The sequence below is a fragment of the Megalobrama amblycephala genome, linkage group LG16 (genome assembly GCF_018812025.1).
Source record: "Megalobrama amblycephala isolate DHTTF-2021 linkage group LG16, ASM1881202v1, whole genome shotgun sequence".
Taxonomy (NCBI): domain Eukaryota; kingdom Metazoa; phylum Chordata; class Actinopteri; order Cypriniformes; family Xenocyprididae; genus Megalobrama; species Megalobrama amblycephala.
Window position 1 is genome coordinate 38880864 of NC_063059.1, and position 24243 is coordinate 38905106.

The window sequence follows — 24243 nt, forward strand, 5'->3', positions numbered from 1 at the left end:
TGAACATTCAGTGATCAGTTCAGTTTTTTTAATATATATATACTATATTGCCAAAAGTTTTGGGATGCCTGCCTTTACATGCACATGAACTTTAATGACATCCCATTCTTAATCCGTAGGGTTTAATATGGAGTTGGCCCACCCTTTGCAGCTATAACAGCTTCAACTCTTCTGGGAAGTCTTTCCATAAGGTTTAGGAGTGTGTTTATGGGAATTTTTGACCAATTCTTCTAGAAGCGCATTTGTGAGGTCAGGCAGTGATGTTGGATGAGAAGGCCTTTCAATTGTTTTACTTCAATAATATTTTGTAATTTTTTTTTAATTAAAAGGATAAACAATGTAGATTTATTTTCACAGCCGCCTTTGATCATATGTAACAAGTGCACACTGACTAGCATGTTAAAGTTCACGTCAATAGGCAGAAAGTTTAACTGAACACAAGTGCTGCATGTTCAGTATGGGAGGGTAGCAGGTGTTTATTCAAACAGAAATAGTTCAAGGGTGTGTGAATTTTGGATGAACTATCCTTTTAAGTAGAGGTGGAGAAAGCACCAGCTCTTCTTATGAACCAGGAAGTAACTTCTTAAATTCATTGGTACTTTGAAACAACACAAGAACTGCAATGCCAAGACCTTATCTTCTCATTCTGATATTGGGTAAATTACATTTTCAATTCTTATACTTTTTTTAAACTACATATTAAAATGATATTCTTCTTAATAACCTACTGCACAATGTTTCATACATCATAAAAAACAGTATACTTAAGGATTATGAACTGTATATTTCTTGCAATAGTCTACATCTTTTTATAGTTGTTCTGTCATCTCTCAGATTTTTACTGAGCTTTTCACTTGTTTTTCAAAATGAAAACATTGATTAATGTTATGTTTGAGTTGACATGATTGATTTTGAAAAGACATTCACCGACAAGCTGCTCTAAATAAATTTGAGCTGCTTCATGAAAAATAACCTGTTCAGTAAACTAAAATGAAGGAGCACTAACTATAACTTCTCGCACATGAATGCAGATATTTACATCATTATGTTTACACATGGATCAGTAACTTACAGTACATACCCGTAATCATCTAGACACCAGGATTTACACTGAAAGGGATCATGAAGCAGAGCTGTTAGAATTAACTTCTAAGGGGGTGTAAAAAAAAAACTATATAATATAAATATAATATAAACTATTTAATAAATACAGTTGCTTGAAAAAGTTTGTGAACCCCTTGCAGAACTTGTGAAAATCTGAATAATTTTAACAAATTAAGAGAGATCATACAAAAATGCATGTTATTTTTTTAGTACTGTCCTGAGTAAGATATTTTACATAAAAGATAGCTGAATTTATTAAAATAATCCCATTCAAATGTAAACCCATGGTTCTTAATACTGTGTGGTTACCTATGATCCACGACTGTTTTTTTTTTGTTGTTTTTTTGTGATGGTTGTCTTTTGAATGCAGAATCCCTGGCAATATTCAAAAGACAGCTGAAAACTCATCTCTTTCGTGAGCACTTAACCCGCAAATGATGTATGCTCAAATAAAAAAAAAAGTTCTCTTTGTCCAAATGGCATGAGACTTTGTACGGTGGTTAACACTTTTAAGATCTACAAATAAAAAATTGGAATGATATCTTGTTTTTATGTTAAAAAGTTACATTCGTGGTCTTCAGGGTCTCTGGAGACCCCAGGCAACAAAATGTAATTTTGTAACAATATAATATATTTTTTAAAAACCAATGTAATTTTACTCTGTTTATTAATGTTTTTTCTCAACATTTGTGCAGTTTTGGAGGATTTGTGATATCTTTTAAATTTAAATAAATAAATTAAAAAATATTTTTTAAAATTTTTATGCATGAACAGCTTTTTATGTAAAATTCACTTTATAAAAGGCCCAGATTTCTAACTTTCATTCATGTGGATAACATGGATAATTTGACATGGTTTAGTGCCCATCTTTTGAAAAATGCAGTTTTAAAAGTAAAAAAAAAAAAACACTTTTACCAGTAGATGCTGCAGAGCTCCACTATTTGCTATGTGCTATTTGAATGACTGAAAGATGTCTTTTTACTCAAGTCAAGTTTTTTTCAGTTGGATTCATATCTAAATGTTATGAAATCACAATTATAACAATAAAAATTACTTTGTCAAAGTTTAGCATTTTTGTGCAGGGCAAAATCAGTTTTTCAATACTAATTTTATAATAAAAATAATAAAATAAATATTTTTTTTTTATTTTTGCATAATTTAATACTTATTGGTGCAACCCACCCTTAGTGTTTTTCACGTTAGCTTTTTAAAAAATCATCCGACTGTTTTTAATGATTGAAATCACTGCAGTATCACAAGTGCCCAAAACTTGCATCTTGTTCACATATTTTTGTTTTTAAGATGGAAAATTGACAGGCTTGTGCTGCAGTTACACAGCTGTTTTGCCCTCCAGGGACTCCGCGAGTCATGTGACTGAAAACTATGAATTACATGAGACATGATACATTTCCGAAAGTTGTACTGTATCTTTCAACATAGCTTCTGATGTTCATTCTTGTTTATTTACTATGAACTAGTAGGCCTAGTAAAGAAGAAGAACATTGGTTCATGTGTCGCTTGAGCTGAGGCACTACAGCGATCTGTCACATTTAAGAGCACCATAACAGTGTGTATTGTTTGAATTTCATAATAAAATTGACAGAATTTGAAAGCTGAGACTTCATGTTTCATGTCAGAGTAACCTGCTCTGTCTTGTCTGACAGTTGCATGAGTCTCATGCTGAAAACATGCAAGTTGGCAGCCCTGTCATGAAGATTTTGAAGAACTATGGCCTACGCCAATGCCTGACCACAAAACCACTGCTCATTTGCTCAGCAGTCACACTCACAGCACTGGCCTTTCACAACATTGCCGCCTATGGCGGCGTTTCCCAAAAGCATTGTAAGCTTATTGGTTTTTACAGTCTACTAGCTTTCGGGAAACAGCTCAGTTTTGCAATGGTATGTCTTTTTCGATATAGACAGCATTCTAAAAAAATCATCCATGGGTGCGTCTCAATCAGCTCCCCAGCTTCCTTGTGTTACGATATACAGTATAGAGGGCTGCAGGGATCATATACTCTATATTCATTGATGCCTCATTAGCATATACATAAGCCATAAACACATAAACACTCAAGATCAGGTTGACTGTGCATCTTCAACTGTAGTTAAACACATGTATGAATATCTATGTCTGCAGTAGACCTCAGCAGATGATTTTCTTAGGATTTAGTTTATTGTTAATGTTAGATAAGAAGAAGGTGTTAGCTAACACAACAATAAAAGTTACCATAGTTTAAAAACCTGTAATATTGAGTTAATACAAAACAAACCAACACATTCTCACCCGTGAAAGGTTATTTAAATCTTGGTGGTTTCACAACCACAGGCTGCGCAATACTTGGAGAAAACTCATTGGTTTTTATTGTGAGTGCAGAAAGCATCTGAAATGAAATGTTGACCATTCCAAGATGGCGGATGCGTCAACATGTCTGGAGCAGTTGAATGTGTCATCTACTTACACAAATTTATGGCAAGGAAGAGGTATTTTTGTAGGCCAAAACTCTGGAAACCAGTTAGCAACTAACCAGTTAGCACTTCTGGTTCCATCGTTTTGAAATCTATATAGATTTTTTGAAAAAAAAATTTAAAGGCCTGAAATAAGGGCAATCTCAAGATATTTTCATGTTTTACTCTACAACATAAAATACATCAGTAATGCCCCATGTGATTTTCTTTAAATCTTTTACTTTTCTTAAGAAGGTGTTTGCTAAGAAGTGGCTAAATGGGACTACAGAGGTTGTCAGGGATGTTAAACGTCATCAGCTGAACAAACTCGTACTCACTGGACACTCATTCTGTTTATAATCACGCTCTTGCAGATTATTATTACTCAAAATTTCAGGGAAAATGTTTTTTACATAAAGACTGAAAGAGGTGTCAGAAGCTCAGTGATGGTGATGTTAAAGTAAATCATAATATCTAACTGTAAGTCTACAATGTTTTTAATTGTCACTGTTTTTCATTTCAACAGCCAGTGCTCAAACTTCAGTAACTGGTAAGTAACAGACTGTTAGTTAAAACTCAGATCCTAATTTCATGAGATGATTGATAGTTTTAGCAAGTTTAGTATGTTGATAGATGTGAGTTTATTTATAACATAGTTATTTTATTTTTTAGGTGAATACAGTATCAGACTGGTGAATGGTAGTAATAACTGCTCTGGGAGAGTTGAGATCCTTTATAATGACCAGTGGGGGACAGTGTGTGATGATGGCTGGGACATTGAAGATGCTGAGGTGGTGTGCAGACAGTTGGGATGTGGACCAGCTGCTAGAGCACACTCCAACGCTCGTTTTGGCCAGGGAAGTGGTCGGATCTGGTTGACTAATGTGAGATGTTCAGGAAGTGAATCGTCCCTCGCACAGTGCTCACACAGTCCTTTTGGATTCTTTAGCTGTGGTCATCAAGAAGATGCAGGTGTCGTCTGCTTAAAAGGTAAAAATATATGCTTTCCCCAGATCCAAAATGCCATTGTATATTTGATGTTTTGCTTGTGATGAAAAGAGTACAATAGTGATTGAAAACAACATAAACCTATGGTGTTTAGTCCCAAATAATAATTATAAAAAAAAAAAAAAAAAAAGCTTGGCTACTAACAATGTCAAACACATACAATATACACATACTTACAACATAGTTTTTAATAACATTACTTACATGTTTATATCTTACCAGACATAAAATTGGTCAGTGGGTCTGATTCATGCTGTGGAAGAGTGGAGATCCTTCATAATGGCCAGTGGGGAACCGTGTGTGATGATGGCTGGGACATGAATGATGCTGCTGTGGTGTGCAGACAGTTAGAGTGTGGTTCAGCCATCAGTGCACCTAAAAGTGCCGCCTTTGGTCAAGGCAGTGGATCGATCTGGCTGGATGGTGTTGGATGCTCGGGAGGTGAAGGAAACCTCACACAATGTTCACACAGAGGACTAGGAGCTCACAACTGTGGTCATGGTGAAGATGCTGGTGTTGTTTGTTCAGGTAAATCTTTTGCATTTTGACAGAGTTAGGTAGAAATGAGCAATAGAAATTATAATAAGCTTCATGTATTTAATGATTTTTATCTTAACATGTAATTTTAAATGGATGCCTATTTCTTTTGCAGGTGACCTGCAGAGACCCACTCTTTTCCTGATCTCCACAAATGCAGTTTCTCGTGCAGTTGTTTCTCCTGGACAAAACATTCAGTTCAGATGCACAACACCTAAACCAAGATGCAATGCTGATGCTGAATTCCACCTCTTCGTAAACGGATCATCAATATCCTCCCAGAAACATGTTTCTGATGTGACTTTCCACCTTGTCAATGTAAGCGTCTCACATCAGGGCAGCTACAGCTGTAATTACTCCTACCAAAACGGCACTGTAATATCACCTTGGAGTAACACTGTTGACATCACTGTAGGTAAGAGTTTAATCTTGTCTCATTGCCTATAATATAAATGTATTAGTTGCATGAAAGTGAATTCATTCCGTATTGATGTCTTATGTTTTTTTGTTTGTGCTGCTAATTTGTAGAATGACTGAATTAAAATTAGATCCAGAGAAGATGCTGTTCTTGAAGCCATTTTTATTTGTATTATTTAACTATTCTTTTATTACTATTATTATCATTATTATTAATTGTAGGGCTTAGCTGCTTACACAGATACACATGGGAGTGTTTGAAAGCAGGTGTCTATCAGTGGATATATCAGGGATCTGCTGATAGACGCCCTTTTTCAAACGCTCCTGTGAGTATCTGTGTAAGCGCTTGGTGAAGAGCATCAAAGATGTCTAGCACTGATCATTGTAGCCAATCACAGACATATCTGATGAGCATGTGAACACAATGGCCAATCAGGGGTTTTTAAGAATCTGCTTAAAGGGTTAGTTTACCCAAAATTTTAAATTCTCTCATTTATTTCTCACCCTCATGTCATTCCACACCCATAAGAACTTTGTTCATCTTTGGACCACAAATTAAGATATTTTTGACATATTTAAAACAGTTCATGTGAGTACAGTGGTTCAACTTTAATGTTATTAAGTAACAAGAATGCTTAAAGTTATGCGTATTTGGCGTGCTGTCTGGGGAGAGGGCTCCAAGCTCAGAATTTTGGCCCAAACCCAGAGTTTTCCCCCCGGTGTGGTAAAAGTAGATAGAACTATAAGTGAGGAGATGGGGTGGAGGAGGGATGCTGATAAACTCTCAGATGAACAGAAGTCAGTCTGCTGAATTTATACCTTTTGACATTGGTTGAGTTGATTAACTGAATGCTCTCCACCTGTGCTAATTAGGTTAATTATCTGATCTTGCTCCTCCTGGATTTTGTAAATAAAACATCATATGGTAAAACAAACTTGACTTGCTGTCGTCAAACGAGGCTCGGCTCGAGCTCTGAGTTAAACCCACAAAAAGATATTTACAAGGACAGCAACCTGAGCAGTCAACTAAGAGTAGTTCAACAATATAAGTACAGAGGACTTAAAGGATTTAATCCCTAAGGCAGCTTGTGTGGTGAATTTCCTGTGGGAGCTTTAAGAGGAAACGAAAGGCTCCTGTAGGAACAGAGAGAGAAATCACTGCTGAGGGAGTGAAGGGATACTTTTCTGTCCCTATACAGAAACTGCTTTGAGAGTGGAGGCTGAAATCACTGCTGCGGCAGTGGGGAATAAAGTTTTTTTGGTCTGAAGGGTGTTGCGAGATCAGTGGTCACTGCTGCGGCAGTAGGCAAGGCAATTTTATTTGTATAGCACATTTCATACACAATGGTAATTCAAAGTGCTTTACATAAAGAAGAAGAATAAAAATAGAACATAAGAAATTGAAATAACAGTAAAAACAGAGAATTTTGTTATCTGGATGGAAGAGCTAGGAAGTTTCAGGGAGTTTTTTGTTGTTGTCTGTCAGAGTGGATCTAAATGGATCTTCTCACACGACAGGACCACTGTCTAGCTCTACCTGTTAAGGTACTTCGAACTGATAAACAAAGTTTCAATCTCCCCTTTTGCCAAGACACCACAAACTGCGCCACACAGCCCCAATCCCCCTTCCGGAGATATCTTATTCAAATTTCCCCCTTTGGAAAGTGTCCTGACTGTAATCCAGAGATATCTTAACCATGCACCACAGCTCAAATTTCCCCATGGTTTGTCCCCTTATCCAAATTTTAAACTAATCACAAAAGCTTTCTTCCTAATTCTCCCAGCTCTTTAAACCAGACAGCAATATTTAAGATGCATTAAAAGTCAGGAATAACAAGATGATACATAAAAGATATAAACTACATTAAAAATGAAATAAAAACAGGAAAGGAATTAAAAGAATAAAAAGATAATACGTATATAAAATAAATGCAAACAGTTCAGACATGGCACAGTGCTCAATCTGCAAATGCATAGATAAAAAGATGTGTTTTGAGTCTGGATTTGAATGTGGCTACTGTAGGAGCACACCTGATCTCTTCTGGAAGCTGGTTCCAGCTGCGGCTGACGTAACAGCTAAAAGCAGACCTTCCTTGCTTTGAGTGAACCCTTGGTATTTCTAAATGACTTGATCCTGATGATCTGAGTGATCTGTTAGGTTTATATTCTATGAGCATATCTGCAATGTATTGGGGTCCTAGGCCATTGAGTGATTTATAAACAAGTAACAGTACTTTAAAATCAATTCTAAATGCAACTGGAAGCCAGTGCAAGGACCTGAGGACTGGTGTGATGTGTTCATGTTTTCGGGCTCTGCTCAGAATCCTGGCAGCAGCGTTTTGTACGAGCTGGGGAATAAAGATCGATCTGAAAGTGGTTGCAAGAGCACAGGCCAAAATACCTGCTGTGGTAGTAAAATGGTAGTAAAATTCAATGCACAAGTATTTGTATAGCGCTTTCAGTACGTAATGTTTCAAAGAAAATATTGAATTTCATGACATTCATGTATCTACATTACAATTTAGTGTGGTCTGTTATCAGAGGTCACTGTGTACAAGTAATGTATTTCAGAAATGTACTGTGTATATATACAAATCACACAGTTATCTAAATATGTATTAATTTATGCCAGAAACATGGGCTCATTAAATTGATTATTATAAGCTGTGAAAAATAATTACTATAAATGTAAAATTTAGCATTGGTGTTTGCTAAAAGATCATTTTTTGTGTGAACTCAGACTCGCCTGCAAGCCTTTGAGAGAAATTCCTTTGCCCATGAGCGTGGAAAGACATGGAATGACTTATGTTTTAGCATGTTGTTAGATGTGTGTTGATTTATAATATATTTATTTTATTTTATTTTTTCAGGTGAATACAGTATCAGACTGGTGAATGGTAATACTGACTGCTCTGGGAGAGTTGAGATCCTTTATGATGACCAGTGGGGGACAGTGTGTGATGATGGCTGGGACATGAATGATGCTGAGGTGGTGTGCAGACAGTTGGGATGTGGACCAGCTGTTAGAGCACACTCCAACGCTCGTTTTGGCCAGGGAAGTGGTCGGATCTGGTTGAGTAATGTGAGATGTTCAGGAAGTGAATCGTCCCTCACACAGTGCTCACACGATCTTTTGGGAAACCATAACTGCTATCATCAAGAAGATGCAGGTGTCGTCTGCTTAAAAGGTAAAAATATATGTTTTCCCCAGATCCATTGTATGCCATTGTATATTTGATGTTTTGCTTGTGATGAAAAGAGTACAATAGTGATTGAAAACAACATAAACCTATGGTGTTTAGTCCCAAATAATAATTATAAAAAAATAAAAAATAAAAAGCTTGGCTACTAACAATTTCAACACATACAATATAGAGAATGTGAATCTGACATCATGCCACATTGAGTTTTGAAAAAAAAAAAAAAAAAAAAGCAAAAAAAAAGCAGAGGGGCTATGCACATTTGGTGTTTGGCTACTAACAATGTCAAACACATACAATATACACATACTTACAACATAGTTTTTAATAACATTACTTACATTTTTATATCTTACCAGACATAAGATTGGTCAGTGGGTCTGATTCATGCTGTGGAAGAGTGGAGATCCTTCATAATGGCCAATGGGGAACCGTGTGTGATGATGGCTGGGACATGAATGATGCTGCTGTGGTGTGCAGACAGTTAGAGTGTGGTTCAGCCATCAGTGCGCCTAAAAGTGCCGCCTTTGGTCAAGGCAGTGGATCGATCTGGCTGGATGGTGTTGGATGCTCGGGAGGTGAAGGAAACCTCACACAATGTTCACACAGAGGACTAGGAGCTCACAACTGTGGTCATGGTAAAGATGCTGCTGTTGTTTGTTCAGGTAAATCTTTTGCATTGACATTATTTTGGGAGAAATTAGCAAAAGAAATTACAATAAGCTTCATGTATTTAATGATTTTCATCTTAACATGTAATTTTAAATGGATGCCTATTTCTTTAGCAGGTGACCTGCAGCAGCCCACTCTTTTCCTGATCCCCACATATACAGTTGTTTCTCCTGGAGAAAACATTCAGTTCAGATGCACAACACCTGAACCAAGATGCAATGCTGATGCTGAATTCCACCTCTTCATAAACGGATCATCAATATCCTCCCAGAAACATGTTTCTGATGTGACTTTCCACCTTGTCAATGTAAGCGTCTCACATCAGGGCAGCTACAGCTGTAATTACTCCTACCATAACGGCACTGTAACATCGCCTCGGAGTAACACTGTTATCATCACTGTAGGTAAGAGTTTAATCTTGTCTCATTGCCTATAATATAAATGCATTAGTTGCATGAAAGTGAATTCTGTATTGATGTTTTATGTTTTTTTTGTTTGTGCTGCTAATTTGTAGAATGACTGAATTAAAATTAGATCCAGAGAAGATGCCGTTCTTGAAGCCATTTTTATTTGTGTTATTTAACTATTCTTTTATTATTATTATTATTATTATTATTAATTGTAGGGCTTAGCTGCTTACATAGATACACATGGAAGTGTTTGAAAGCAGGTGTCTATCAGTGGATATATCGGGGATCTGCTGATAGACGCCCTTTTTCAAACGCTCCTGTGAGTATCTGTGTAAGCGCTTGGTGAAGAGCATCAAAGATGTCTAGCACTGATCATTGTAGCCAATCACAGACATATCTGATGAGCATGTGAACACAATGGCCAATCAGTGGTGTTTAAGAATCTGCTTAAAGGGTTAGTTTACCCAAAATTTTAAATTCTGTAATTTATTTCTCACCCTCATGTCATTCCACACCCATAAGAACTTTGTTCATCTTTGGAACACAAATTAAGATATTTTTGATATATTTAAAACAGTTCATGTGAGTACAGTGGTTCAACTTTAATGTTATGAAGCAACAAGAATGCTTAAAGTTATGCATATTTGGCGTGCTGTCTGGGGAGAGGGCTCCAAGCTCAGAATTTTGGCCCAAACCCAGAGTTTTCCCCCCGGTGTGGTAAAAGTAGATAGAACTATAAGTGAGGAGATGGGGTGGAGGAGGGATGCTGAATTTATACCTTTTGACATTGGTTGAGTTGATTAACTGAATGCTCTCCACCTGTGCTAATTAGGTTAATTATCTGAGCTTGCTCCTCCTGAATTTTGTTAATAAAACATCATATGGTAAAACAAACTTGGCTTGCTGTCGTCAAACGAGGCTCGGCTCGAGCTCTGAGTTAAACCCACAAAAAAGATATTTACAAGGACAGCAACCTGAGCAGTCAACTAAGAGTAGTTCAGCAATATAAGTACAGAGGACTTAAAGGATTTAATCCCTAAGGCAGCTTGTGTGGTGAATTTCCTGTGGGAGCTTTAAGAGAAAACGAAAGGCTCCTGTAGGAACACAGAGAAATCACAGCTGAGGGAGTGAAGGGATACTTTTCTGTCCCTACAGAAACTGCTTTGAGAGTGGAGGCTGAAATCACTGCTGCAGCAATGGGGAATAAAGTTTTTTTTGGTCTGAAGGGTGTTGCGAGATCAGTGGTCACTGCTGCGGCAGTGGGGAATAAAGATCGATCTGAAAGCGGTTGCAAGAGCACAGGCCAAAATACCTTCTGTGGTAGTAAAATTCAATGCACATTTATTTGTATAGCGCTTTCAGTACATAATGTTTCAAAGAAAATTTTGAATTTCATGACATTCATGTATCTACATTACAATTTAGTGTGGTCTGTTATCAGAGGTCACTGTGTACAAGTAATGTATTTCAGAAATGTACTGTGTATATATACAAATCACACAGTTATCTAAAAATGTATTAATTTATGCCAGAAACATGGGCTCATTAAATGATTATAAGCTGTGAAAAATAATTACTATATATGTAAAATTTAGCATTGGTGTTTGCTAAAAGATTATTTTTTGTGTGAACTCAAGACTCGCCTGCAAGCCTTTGAGAGAAATTCCTTTGCCCATGAGCGTGGAAAGACATGGAATGACTTATGTTTTAGCATGTTGTTAGATGTGTGTTGATTTATAATATATTTATTTTATTTTATTTTTTTTAGTTAAATATAGTATCAGACTGGTGAATGGTAATACTGACTGCTCTGGGAGAGTTGAGATCATTTATAATGACCAGTGGGGGACAGTGTGTGATGATGACTGGGACATGAATGCTGCTGAGGTGGTGTGCAGACAGTTGGGATGTGGACCAGCTGCTAGAGCACACTCCAACGCTCGTTTTGGCCAGGGAAGTGGTCGGATCTGGTTGAGTAATGTGAGATGTTCAGGAAGTGAATCGTCCCTCGCACAGTGCTCACACAGTCCTTTTGGAAACCATAACTGTGGTCACGAAGAAGATGCAGGTGTCGTCTGCTTAAAAGGTAAAAATATATGTTTTCCCCAGATCCATTGTATGCCATTGTATATTTGATGTTTTACTTGTGATGAAAAGAGTACAATAGTGATTGAAAACAACATAAACCTATGGTGTTTAGTCCCAAATAATAATTATTAAAAAAAAAGCTTGGCTACTAACAATATAGAGAATGTGAATCTGACATTACGCCACATTGAGTTTTGAAAAAAAAAAAAGAAAGAGAGAAAAAAAAGCAGAGGGGCTATGCACATTTGGTGTTTGGCTACTAACAATGTCAAACACATACAATATACACATACTTACAACATAGTTTTTAATCACATTACTTACATTTTTATATCTTACCAGACATAAGATTGGTCAGTGGGTCTGATTCATGCTGTGGAAGAGTGGAGATCCTTCATAATGGCCAGTGGGGAACCGTGTGTGATGATGACTGGGACATGAATGATGCTGCTGTGGTGTGCAGACAGTTAGAGTGTGGTTCAGCCATCAGTGCACCTAAAAGTGCCGCCTTTGGTCAAGGCAGTGGATCGATCTGGCTGGATGGTGTTGGATGCTCGGGAGGTGAAGGAAACCTCACACAATGTTCACACAGAGGACTAGGAGCTCACAACTGTGGTCATGGTGAAGATGCTGGTGTTGTTTGTTCAGGTAAATCTTTTACATTGACATTATTTTGGGAGAAATAAGCAAAAGAAATTACAATAAGCTTCATGTATTTAATGATTTTCACCTTAACGTCATTTTAAATGGTTGCCTATTTCTTTAGCAGGTGACCTGCAGCAGCCCACTCTTTCTGTGATCCCCACATATACAGTTGTTTCTCCTGGAGAAAACATTCAGTTCAGATGCACAACACCTAAACCAAGATGCAATACTGATGCTGAATTCCACCTCTTCAAAAACGGATCATCAATATCCTCCCAGAAACATGTTTCTGATGTGACTTTCCACCTTGTCAATGTAAGCGTCTCACATCAGGGCAGCTACAGCTGTAATTACTCCTACCATAACGGCACTGTAACATCGCCTTGGAGTAACACTGTTGACATCATTGTAGGTAAGAGTTTAATCTTGTCTCATACCCTATAATATAAATTAATATATTGCATGAAAGTGAATTCATTCTGTATTGATCTTATTTTTGTGTTTTGTGCTGCTAATTTGTAAAATGACTGTGAATTAAATTAGATCCCGAGAAGGTGCAACTCATTAGCATTCCGCGAACATACAAGAAAAATACAATTAACGTACCTAGCATAGGGTGCCCATATTTTGATGACCAAAAACCAGGACACTCGGCCCACCAATACTCAAATGATACCTCGAAGTTTACTCAAAGATGCCTTATAATTTCAATACATTTAAAATATGCCTCCTCTGTATGGATATAAAATTGTTATATAACAAAACACCATCTATAACCAAATACACAAATGCAGATAGGCTTCTCAGAGGTTACTCAACATGTTTTATTATGACAAGTTAATGTCTCTTCTGTATTAGAAAAATAAATAAATAATAAATAACAAAAAAATACCTATTAGCAATCCAAAAATAGCTCTCACAAACTTACAAAAACTAACAAAAAGTGTCTATATCTTTGGTTTTCCTCATCCTCCTTGTTTGCCCTTCTATATTTTGCTGTAGAGCTGATCTTTCCCAGCATTTTTTTTTTTTTTGCTTATCAAATAGGCATGAAAGTTAAAAAGAAATTTATATAGGCCTATCAGTTGTTACATCGCAAGGTACAAAGGAAGAGCACAACGAGCTGTAGACGATAGCTGAAGGTTGCTCTGCTGTTACGCTAAGTATCTGTTATTCAGTTACAAACGACTGCACAAATCGTGCATTCTAATGAAAACATTATAAACTGTTACCTAGAAGTAAACAACTGTAGTTTAGGCGACGCTGAGAATATTTACCTTTATGGAATAATCCACTAATGTCTTGAGATACAATGTGAACCAATATTCTCAGTTGCACGTGCAATCGCACATGTCTGCAAAACTCATGTATGCTCCGCCTTCGGAAACCGAAAATCTCAGAAACCGAAAATCTCGTAACACTGGTCAATTTAATGGCCCAATGAAAAATAATGAAAACCAGGACATTTTCATCATTTTATGTACAAAGTTCTCTGTTACACAACTGCGCCAGCAGGTGGCAGTATGGAACAGCATATATCTGAATCCGTGTATTCTCTCTAGTTGCGTCCCAAATGACGCACTGTACATGCACTTATACACTATGTACTTGTGCACTATACACTCATCCATGTAGTGCGTGAATTGTATAAGGTTATTTTGTCATTTAATAACGGAGTCCGATCCTCCCTTCCACTACGTAATTAAAGCTGCGACAGTTGAGTGCACGAAGTGTCCAACATTCCACACTTCGTTTTTTCCGTTAATTTAGTGCATCATCCGGGTATTTAAAGTGCACTTTTTCTTTTTGGAATTTTCAGTGTGAACGCACTACTCGCACTAATAAAACGTCATAGAATAGTGCATAAGTACGCGAATTGGGACGCACTTTCTGTGTTCTTGTTAGGCTATATTGGATCAGAGTGTACGCGTTTGAGACGGAGTGAAGATAGTTCTTTGTTACTGCTATAATTTGGGCAGTATAGTGTGCGTCATTGAAAGTAAGTAATTTCTAAATGTTAAATACTTGCATCATTATGATTATTTGCTATCTTTAGCGAAGCGGCGAGTCGAGCCGCTTCTGAGACGCTTCTCAAACGCGCCGCGGCGTGGCTGGTGTAAACACGAGCACTGACTAGTGGCCGCATATCAGCTCCGGTAGCCGCGTCGCAGCCCCGGGTATAGGCTACTTCACTTTCCGCGCCCGGACGCGTCACGCGCGCAGTCACGTCTGCGTGTCTTTCAAAGTATAGACTAGAGGGTATGCAAGTGACGTCACCGTCGACCGTTACGGCTGCGGTCACGTCCACTGAGAGGCAAAAGACTGAGCGGCAGCATTGGTTTTCAGCGTGAATGTCGCGAAAAACACACAAAACACATCCAAAACGGGAAAGAGCTTTGTGATTGAATGTACAAATAGCTTTGACACAAAACCTGACGCATATATTTAAAAAAAAAATCAGAAAGCAACAGAAAAAAGCGTTATACTATAAAACTGTTTTAGGGCTGGACAATATGACGATATAACATTGATATAAGTGATTACGCAGATTTAAACCTACCTATATTGTAGTTATATAAAACACTCACATGCAGATTTGCTTTATGTATTTCCCCACCGTCGAAATCAGGCACATATAAATGTCATGAAACACGACTCCTGGCTGCATGTCGATATCCATGGATTAGTTTTATTTGACAAGTTGTAAGGATGACGTCACTTTCCCGCCGAAAACGCGCTCCCTCAGCTGGACTGAGTGGCAAAAGAACCTGCTGCGTGACTGGATATAGTAGAGGAAACTGCGAAAACGCGAGTAAAAGTAACGAATTACACTAAAGGTTGGAATTGAATGTGTTCCTTACAACTTGTCAAATAAAAACTAATCCATGGATATCGACATGCAGCCAGGAGTCGTGTTTCATGACATTTATATGTGCCTGATTTCGACGGTGGGGAAATACATCATCAAATCTGCCTGTGAATATTTTATATAACTACTATAGGTAGGTTTAAAGCTGCGTAATCACTTATATCAATGTTATATCGTCATATTGTCCAGACCTAAAACATATACATATATAGTTTTATAGTATAGTTTTTGTCAGTGTTGTTTATTTAAAGCTGCTGTCCGCAATTTTTCCTCTTTGTCGCCATCTCTGTTTGAAACATGCGATTGCAGTCATATGCGGAACAGTTATCTATACGTGCGTTGTGCATCGGCGCAGCTCGTCAACGCGGATTAATCTAATGTTTGCTGTCAGTCACCGCACCGGTATGGATACTAAACTTCAGAATCACAGATTCTACATCTTGAAAGTATGACCAATATAAGATTTTCACTGGAAAATATCATCTGAACAAGTAAGTAACATGTTTGCCACTTTTGTTTTGACCAACTGAGGAAAAAAGCATTAGGCCTACAATAAATTGCACTGCCAATGATGATTAAATATAACGATCGTTTAGCTCAGATCATGCCAAACCGTGCAAATTATTATTACTGTTATATTGTTCTCAAATTGTTATTGTTAACATCAGCATTGCGTGACTATGTGTATTTAGTGTGTATTAGTGTTACCTGTAGATTTCAATTTCTGTATCCACTCCACAGTCCAAGTCTTTTGCTTTTTGACTACGGGTGAATCTCCAGTTGTCACTGATGATTGTCATTTGGATCTTTCTGGATTACAATCCGCCATCAAAATGATAAGTTTAATTATTTCAGCTGCTGTGAGAACAGGCTATAAATGTGCTGCTACCGGCAGCGTCCTCACGTGATAAAACTGATTAGCCTGAACTCCTTCCTTTGTTTAAGGACGTGACGTAATGACGCACAGAGGAACTGCTGCATGCTCAAATTTCCCGCGGAAATCCACCATGTCGCTCTTATTATAAAACATTATTACAAGCTTACTGTTGTGAATCGAGACAAGATAATGAGATAGTTTTGAACACTGGCTGGTTATGTACTTGTTCAAAAGTTGATTTTGGATAATTTTTAACCAAAAAAAGTTGTGGACTGCAGCTTTAAAAACACACAATTATGCAGAATATAAGATCGAAAATATTTAATTGATGAGTTGTCAACATAATATATAACAATACAATATATACGGTATGATTTTACCTCAAAATCCAACATTTTGACCTAAATGATAACTGCAAATCCATGTTTCTCTGCCTGGAGTTCAGATGTTTCTGTGAATTGCAGTGATCCATTTGCTTTTTTCTGTTGCTTTCTGATTTTTTTTTAAATATATGCCTCAGGTTTTGTGTCAAAGCTATTTGTGCAGTCAATCACAAAGCTCTTTCCCGTTTTGGATGTGTTTTGTGTGTTTTTCTGAAAACCAATGCTGCCGCTCAATCTTTTGCCTCTCAGTGGACGTGACCGCAGCCGTAACGGTCGACGGTGACGTCAAGTGCATACCCTCTATACTACACAGATGCGCACAGATGACCGCGTTCGTCACATGCGCAGTACAGTTTTTTTCTATGCTCTACCAGACATCGGAGAGCACTGAGTCGTGTCATCAACGTGACATTCACTGGGCATGATCGGAGAAGAAAAGAAGTGCATCATTTCCCATATTTTACTTATCCCCCTCCATGAATTTGCCACCCTAAACACGTCTTTGTACTCTTTCAAACATGAATTGTACAAATGTGGTTACTTTCTAATCTCTTCGCACAAACGCTCGTCAAGTTCGCTGTCCATTGTTGTGTTTCTCTCTTTTTTCAAGCGTGTTTTTAAACCGGTCTTTTCACACTCTTCTTTGACGGCTGAACACTGTGCTCAATACTGTGCGTATTGCCACCTAGTGGACTCTTCTATACTGCTTGTTTCACGCGGACTGTCCGCGTGGTCTCGAAATTTGGCCTGCACGCGGCCAGGGTGTGCGGCCGGCCGCGAACCCTCCGCATGACGAAAATTACGTCATGCGGACGATGCACGAACGCGGACGGCCGAAGTATACCCGGGGCTTAAACGAGGCTTTGTTAGTGAAGATGAAAGCATTTGATAGTGTGCAGAAATTGAGTCGAAATGAAGAGATCACTGCTTTCATTCACTCAACATGTCTGTGATCGGCTACAGTGTTCATCTCTGCAACCTTTCATGCCACAATCTAAATATAACGCCATAGATCTAAATGTAATGCAACACTTTTCACGATTAGTTAACCAGAGCTGTAATAGTAAAAACGCACTAAAAGAGAGAGTAATACTTGGCTGTTTCATATGCAAAGATGTCAGCCAATTACAGCAGTGGGCGTTTACACTGAAACCTCACAGCATACACGCCCCTTAAAACAGAACGTTCAAATCAGAGGCTTAAATCAGGGTAGGAAAAATGCCTTTTTATTTATAAATTATGACAATTTTGGATGTAAAAAGCCTACTAACATTAAAAGTGCACCCCAGGAAACATTATAAAACAATAAACCAAAGCAGTTCATGACCCTTTAAATATTTTACTTTTCCTAAAAAAGGCGGTTGCTAAGAAGCAGCTAAATGGGACTACAGATGTTATTGGGGATGTTAAACATCATCAGCTGAACAGAAAAACTCATGTACTCACTAGACACTTTCACAGCCTCCTTATGTTTATAATCACGCTCTTGCAAACTATTATTACTCGAAACATAATTCATAATATAATTATTTTATTTTTTTTAGGTGAATATAGTATCAGACTGGTGAATGGTAGTAATAACTGCTCTGGGAGAGTTGAGATCCTTTATGATGGCCAGTGGGGAACAGTATGTGATGATGGCTGGGACATTGAAGATGCTGAGGTGGTGTGCAGACAGTTGGGATGTGGACGAGCTGTTATTGCACACTCTCAGGCTCATTTTGGCCAGGGAAGTGATCCGATCTGGTTGAATAATGTGAGATGTTCAGGAAGGGAATCATCCCTCACACAGTGCTCACACAGTCCTTTGGGAAACCATAACTGTGGTCACGAACAAGATGCAGGTGTCATCTGCTTTAAAGGTAAAAATATATATGTTTTCCAGAGCCAAGATGCCATTGTATATTTATTGTTTTGCTTGTGATGAAAAGAGTAAAGTAGTGATTGAAAACAACATAAACCTATTGTCACAGTTCAGACAGGACCACTTGGCAAGTTACTTGAGTTTATTGAACACAGTTATCTTTGGTGGTATGGTTCCTTATGGGGGTTCTTGCTCCAAAATTAATTGGACATACAAGAGCTTTAACATTAACCCCCCGGAACCATCAGCTTGGAAATACACAGACAATTAAGGCACTAGTAATGTCTTTAAGAGCAAACGTGGTATCATGTAGATATGGCAGTAGGACGTCTATACTGTAGCTTGGTTATGAGGATGAGTGTCTCTCAGCAGTGAGGTCCATGCCGGCCGGGACTTGAAGCCTTATTGACTTTAAGGTAGTGATCTGAACAAAAGAAGACGTCAACCAGAAGGTGCACTGTAATATGCTCATGCTTATAATGGGGAGGGAGGGAGGGTTGCGAGCAGTTTGAGCATACTTACCGAGCAGCAATGCCATGTATATATGTCCCGTGTCTAATAGGAGAATGGTAATGATTGGAGCGATTTGACAGCTGACCGTGTCAGCTGGTTGCGGCACTATGCCTACGTGGCCTGACGGAATTAACGCTGCGCTCGATTTCTGTTAAGCCGAGTTCAGACTGCACGATTTTAGCCCCGATTTTGGCTCGCCGACAGGTTTTGAGAAATCGCCGACAAATGCCCGAAATCATCGGCGATGACTGACAGCCAATGAGAGAGCAAGACAGAGCAGCGGGGAGTTCGGGGGAGTTATAGACCACAATATCAGCAAGCATGGCTTCGTTTCAGATAAACATTACAATTCTATCAAACAGAAACAAAGCACAAACCTTTGCTTGACCATCCGCAACAGCGGCACATTGAAAAGTTATGTATTTACCTCCAACTCTCGTTGCAGGACACACAATCCTTGTTCCTTGCGTCTCCCCAAACATTTCCTTCTCCATATTTTTCTTTTCTTTATGTTGTTTTTGCTGCAAATCAGTGCACAGGCAATTCGTATTTCAAGCTTCATGTGGGCTACTATTTTTAATAATAATCCCAGCGTGTGTCTCAATCAGCTCCCTAGTTCAGTAGTCAGGGCACTGATCAGGGTATCAGCCACATTCACTTTCATGATATACTGATTCACGACCTAGGGTACTAGGGAGCTGATTGAGACGCAGGGCCAGTCTCACGTGAGAACTCTGGTCTTGCGCGCGTTGTTTCCTTGTCATGTCTCGCATGTGTTTGGTTGTGAAACGTAGTTTGCGTGCCAGACAGAGTTGTCGACGATTCTTCCTATAGAGTCTGGGAACGTGACGTCAGCGACGCATTGCATTCTGGGACTTTAGGTCACTGTCAGAACAGTAGAGACTGGGAAATAGTGGAGGAAGATGTTAAAATTTATATTATACAGTTAAAAACATATTAGAATGGTGAACGCTGGCTGTGTTATGAACTATCTGCATATACTGACCAGCGTGGAAAACGGATGTGAAATGAAGCGCCATTTTGTCCCATTTTCGGGACATTCTAAAACTCTTAATGTGGCGTAATGTAAGTAAACATCATACTAATAGCCCAGAATTTAAACGCAACACGTTTAATTTCACGTTAAACGCTTTCCTCCCATAGAAACTATGTACAGCAAACAAACATGTCACATAGAGTCGTTTTCTCATCTGGTGATTTGTATTTGTTGTCATTGTACGCTCCTGAGCGTGACCTAAAACATGGCGGCGACTACCCAGAATGCAATGCGCAGTGACGTAGTTTGCCAAGCTCTATTTTAAAGTCATGCAGTGTGAAACCTTCTGTCGCCGATCCATCGTGCAGTTTGAACACAGCAGCGACTGAATGCTGGCCAAGATAGTCATGCAGTGTGAAAAGAACAGTGACCCGACTACTCTGAAAATTGTGCAGTCTGAACTCGGCATTAGTTTGGACTCTGTTTCTCACCCTCTGCCTGACTTCGAGAGTGTCGGATACAGCGCCATCTGGTGTTTAGCAAAAAATAGGGCAGCCAAAACCCTGTGAAAGAAGCTTTGTCAGAGGAAGCAGCCACCACAGAGTTTCATGTTACGTGCTCAAATAAAAGTCTAATAGTATGTTTGAATTTATCGCTGTGATAAATTAATTTACCTATTAAACTGTGGCATTTAATGCCGGTATGGATATCAATATGATGTAACAGAAGAATAAATGTACAGATATATGAATTGCATATGGCAAATATTTTATTTTTCTGAAATAATTTTTATTCTTCATATTACTTATATGACTGTGTATTTAGAAATGTAATTGAATAAGTCTGAATGAAAACCTACTCTGTAAAGTAAGATCTGGGTGTTTGAACATTCTGATGCGCAAAGCGAAACACGCACGTGATTGGACAGAAAGTGAGGCTTAATTTTTCATCAGTCACGTGACTCTGGGAAACCAATACACACCCTGATACAGGGCTTCACTAGAAATTGTGTCACATGCACAATATGCACATTGAAGCTTCAGTGTCATATATAACATCACTAGGATCTGGTACCTCTAACCACCTTCCCGGATGAGACCCTGTGCTTGTGTGTCAGTGTTGAGGCCGGCAAGCAGAAACAAGCACATGCTGTCATCCGGGAAGGTGGTTAGTGGTCACCAGCCCCACTCCAAACCCAGTGTCTAGCCAGGAACCCACAGATGGTGAGATGAGACAGCTAGAACGCAGATGGAGTGAATGACTCGGCCGCAATGTTGGAGCCCGAACTAGGAGGAGCGATCGAGCTTTACATCACACCAGAGCCTGAAGGCAACGCATCTGATGAGGGGTATGAGTCAGCTGTCCCATCCTGCGCCGAGGGAGTATGTGTGGTAACTTGGGCTTGGTCCAGGAGCACCGCCCATCCATCTGTCATTGAGAGTGAGTTTCTGGAAAATAATCTAAACCCTTCATCTGCCTGATTCCCTATTGCAGGGGTGCAAACAGCGCGCTTTTCGGCGGCTCTCGCTTTTTTCACGGCCGTCTGGGTGACTTGTGTGAATCGTGCAGATCCGAAGAGTTTTTTTTCCGGTGGGGGGGGGGGGGGGGGGTGTCTGAGAGTCTGAGAGTGTCGGATTATAATTTCATCATCAGTAATTCAGGATTGCCTCCACCAAAAAAGTAAATGAGCAAATCAGAACACTGCGCGCCAAAACAGCACCGGTATGCGCGCTGGTGTGAACCACTATGTTTCTTCTCGCTGCGGTATATCTGCCACTGCAGCATTATTTCTCCCTGAGACCCGAGTTCGGCGCCGCGCCTTCCCGTTTTACTGGAAACTGGTGAGATCATCAATGACTGGAGGTAAGGATATTTTTGGTTTATAATGTTATGTAATCTACTAGTCATGTAATTTATTAAACATTTTAACTAGGCCGAGGTAATATGTTGTGTGTCTGTGTGTAACCTGCTATCAGTACGATTTATGCCGAGTTCAGACTGCACGATTTTAGCCCCGATTTTGGCTCGCCGACAGGTTTTGAGAAAATCGCTGACAAATGCCCGAAATCACAGGCAAATCGGTGCTCGTTCACGCGAGTGACAATCACGCAGTGTGAATGAGCAAAGACGTGATCTGATAGAATCGCCGACGAGTCGCCGACGCCCGTGAGATATTTGGCATGCTAAATATCTGGACCTGTCGGCGATTCAAAATCCTGCTGTGTGAAAAGTGTTCTGACTGAAAACTACATCGGCGATGACCGACAGCCAATGAGAGAGCAAGATACAGAGCAGCGGGGAGTTCGGGGAGGAGTTATAGACCACAATATCAGCAAGCATGGCTTCATTCACATAAACATTACAATTCTATCAAACAGAAACAAAGCACAAACATTTGCTTGACCATCCGCAACAGCAGCACATTGAAAAGTTATGTATTTACCTCCAACTCTCGTTGCAGAACACACAATCCACAGTCTCCCCAACCATTTCCTCCTCCATATCTTTCTTTTCTTTTTCTTATATTCGCTGCAAATCAGCGCACAGGCAACTCGTAGGCTATTGCAAGCTTCTTGCGGGCTACCGTTTTTAATAATAATAATAATAACTCCGGTCCTGCACGCGTGATATCGCGTTGTTTCCTTGTCACATCTCGCGTGTGTTTGGTTGTGAAACGTAGTTTGCGTGCCAGACAGAGTTGTCGGCGATTCTTCCTATTGTAAAGTCACGCAGTGTGAAACCTTCTGTCGCCGATCCATCGTGCAGTTTGAACACAGCAGCGACTGAATGCTGGCCAAGATAGTCATGCAGTGTGAAAAGAACAGTGACCCGACTGATTTGAAAATCGTGCAGTCTGAACTCGGCTTTAGCTACATCAAGTTCACATGTAAAGACCTAATGTTAGTGCTAGCTAGCAGATCAAATTATGGATGACTGTAGCTACATAGAAAAAGTTGTTAGGCTCGAAATTACAACCATTTTGGTCGCATGTGCTTGTGAAAAATGTAATCCGTCGATATATACGGTAACCTAAAAATATATTCAGGAGTAAGTTACTGCTAATTTGTGCGAGTGCAAATAATGGTTGTGGTGCTAACGTTACCTGTTTCATTTTGTAAGCCGTCAGTAAAAGAGGTAGAACACGCCAATGCTGATAGTTAGGATGTTTTATTAATATTAATTAGGGCTGGGGGAATTAACGCGTTAATCTTTGCGATTAATTTGAAATGTTTAACGCGTTAAAAAAAACGCATTTAACGCAGCACTTTTTTTGCCTCGTTTTAATGATTTCCTGTTGCGGCTGCTATTGAAAAGCCGAAAATATGTGGATCGGGTTTCATTCTCGCGCAGCTTTCATGAGCGGGTCTTTTCCGCTCCGTGTGCGCCGGCGCACTCTCTGTTCCGTGTGTCTGTGAATGATTATTGATTATTGAAAAATGAATAATACATTGATATATTGATGTTTAATATTATTTTAATATAGGGCTATTTTCTGTTCCTTTTTTTCCGGTGATTCTAAGTTTAATTATTGATGATTACAAGCTTGGAGGAAATGCAATTAATTACAGCAAATTGTGCAATTAATTAGTTAATTTTTTTTAATCGATTCCCAGCCCTAATATTAATACATATCTTATTTAGTATTATATAGCAATATATTAATATAATAAATACCGGTACTTTGCCGCTGGGCGGGGGCTTCGATTACCTCTCTCTTTTTTGACCATACATGTGTTTGCACCCCTGCTATTGGATTCTCTGATCGCAACCAGCCTCCCTCTTCCACCTCCTCTTCTAAATATTATTGCCAGCTTGTCATCTCAGTCTACTCCCCAGAGTAGACCTTCCTTGACCTGCGTCCCTAACATGTGCTCCTCCCTTCCTTGAGGTCTGCAGTGACCATTTAGCTTTCTGTTTTGCTGAGCTCCCTCGGACCGTCGACTTCACCTGAGTCAGACATTGTGTCACCTTCGCCACAGACCTGCGTGCTGAACGTTGCTCTCAGGCCCTCCACCCCTATGGCTCCGGTTACCCCCGCAGTCCGCGCTCCCTTAGGCTCCGCCTACACCCTCGGTCACTCCAGCTTCACTTCAGCCCTCCAGATCCCTGCATCCATCTCGGGGTCATCTCTGTGGCTCTGTTGCGGCCGCCTGGGTCTTCTGCGTTACTTCTCTCCATCAACCCTCCATTTTCGCCATGGGCTCCACC

The 24243-nt window shown here is 39.3% G+C and overlaps 1 protein-coding gene across 1 annotated transcript in view; it reads left to right on the forward strand.

Moving 5' to 3' along the window:
- Positions 1-283: 283 nt before the first annotated feature.
- LOC125248567 (deleted in malignant brain tumors 1 protein-like) overlaps positions 284-24243 on the forward strand; it is a 96393-nt gene continuing 72433 nt past the window's right edge. The window contains exons 1-5 of the mRNA XM_048160533.1: positions 284-656; positions 4081-4104; positions 4227-4544; positions 4785-5090; positions 5215-5514. Of these exons, the coding sequence (XP_048016490.1) occupies positions 623-656; positions 4081-4104; positions 4227-4544; positions 4785-5090; positions 5215-5514 (982 nt within the window). The 5' untranslated portion in view covers positions 284-622. The remainder of the gene's footprint in view (positions 657-4080; positions 4105-4226; positions 4545-4784; positions 5091-5214; positions 5515-24243) is intronic.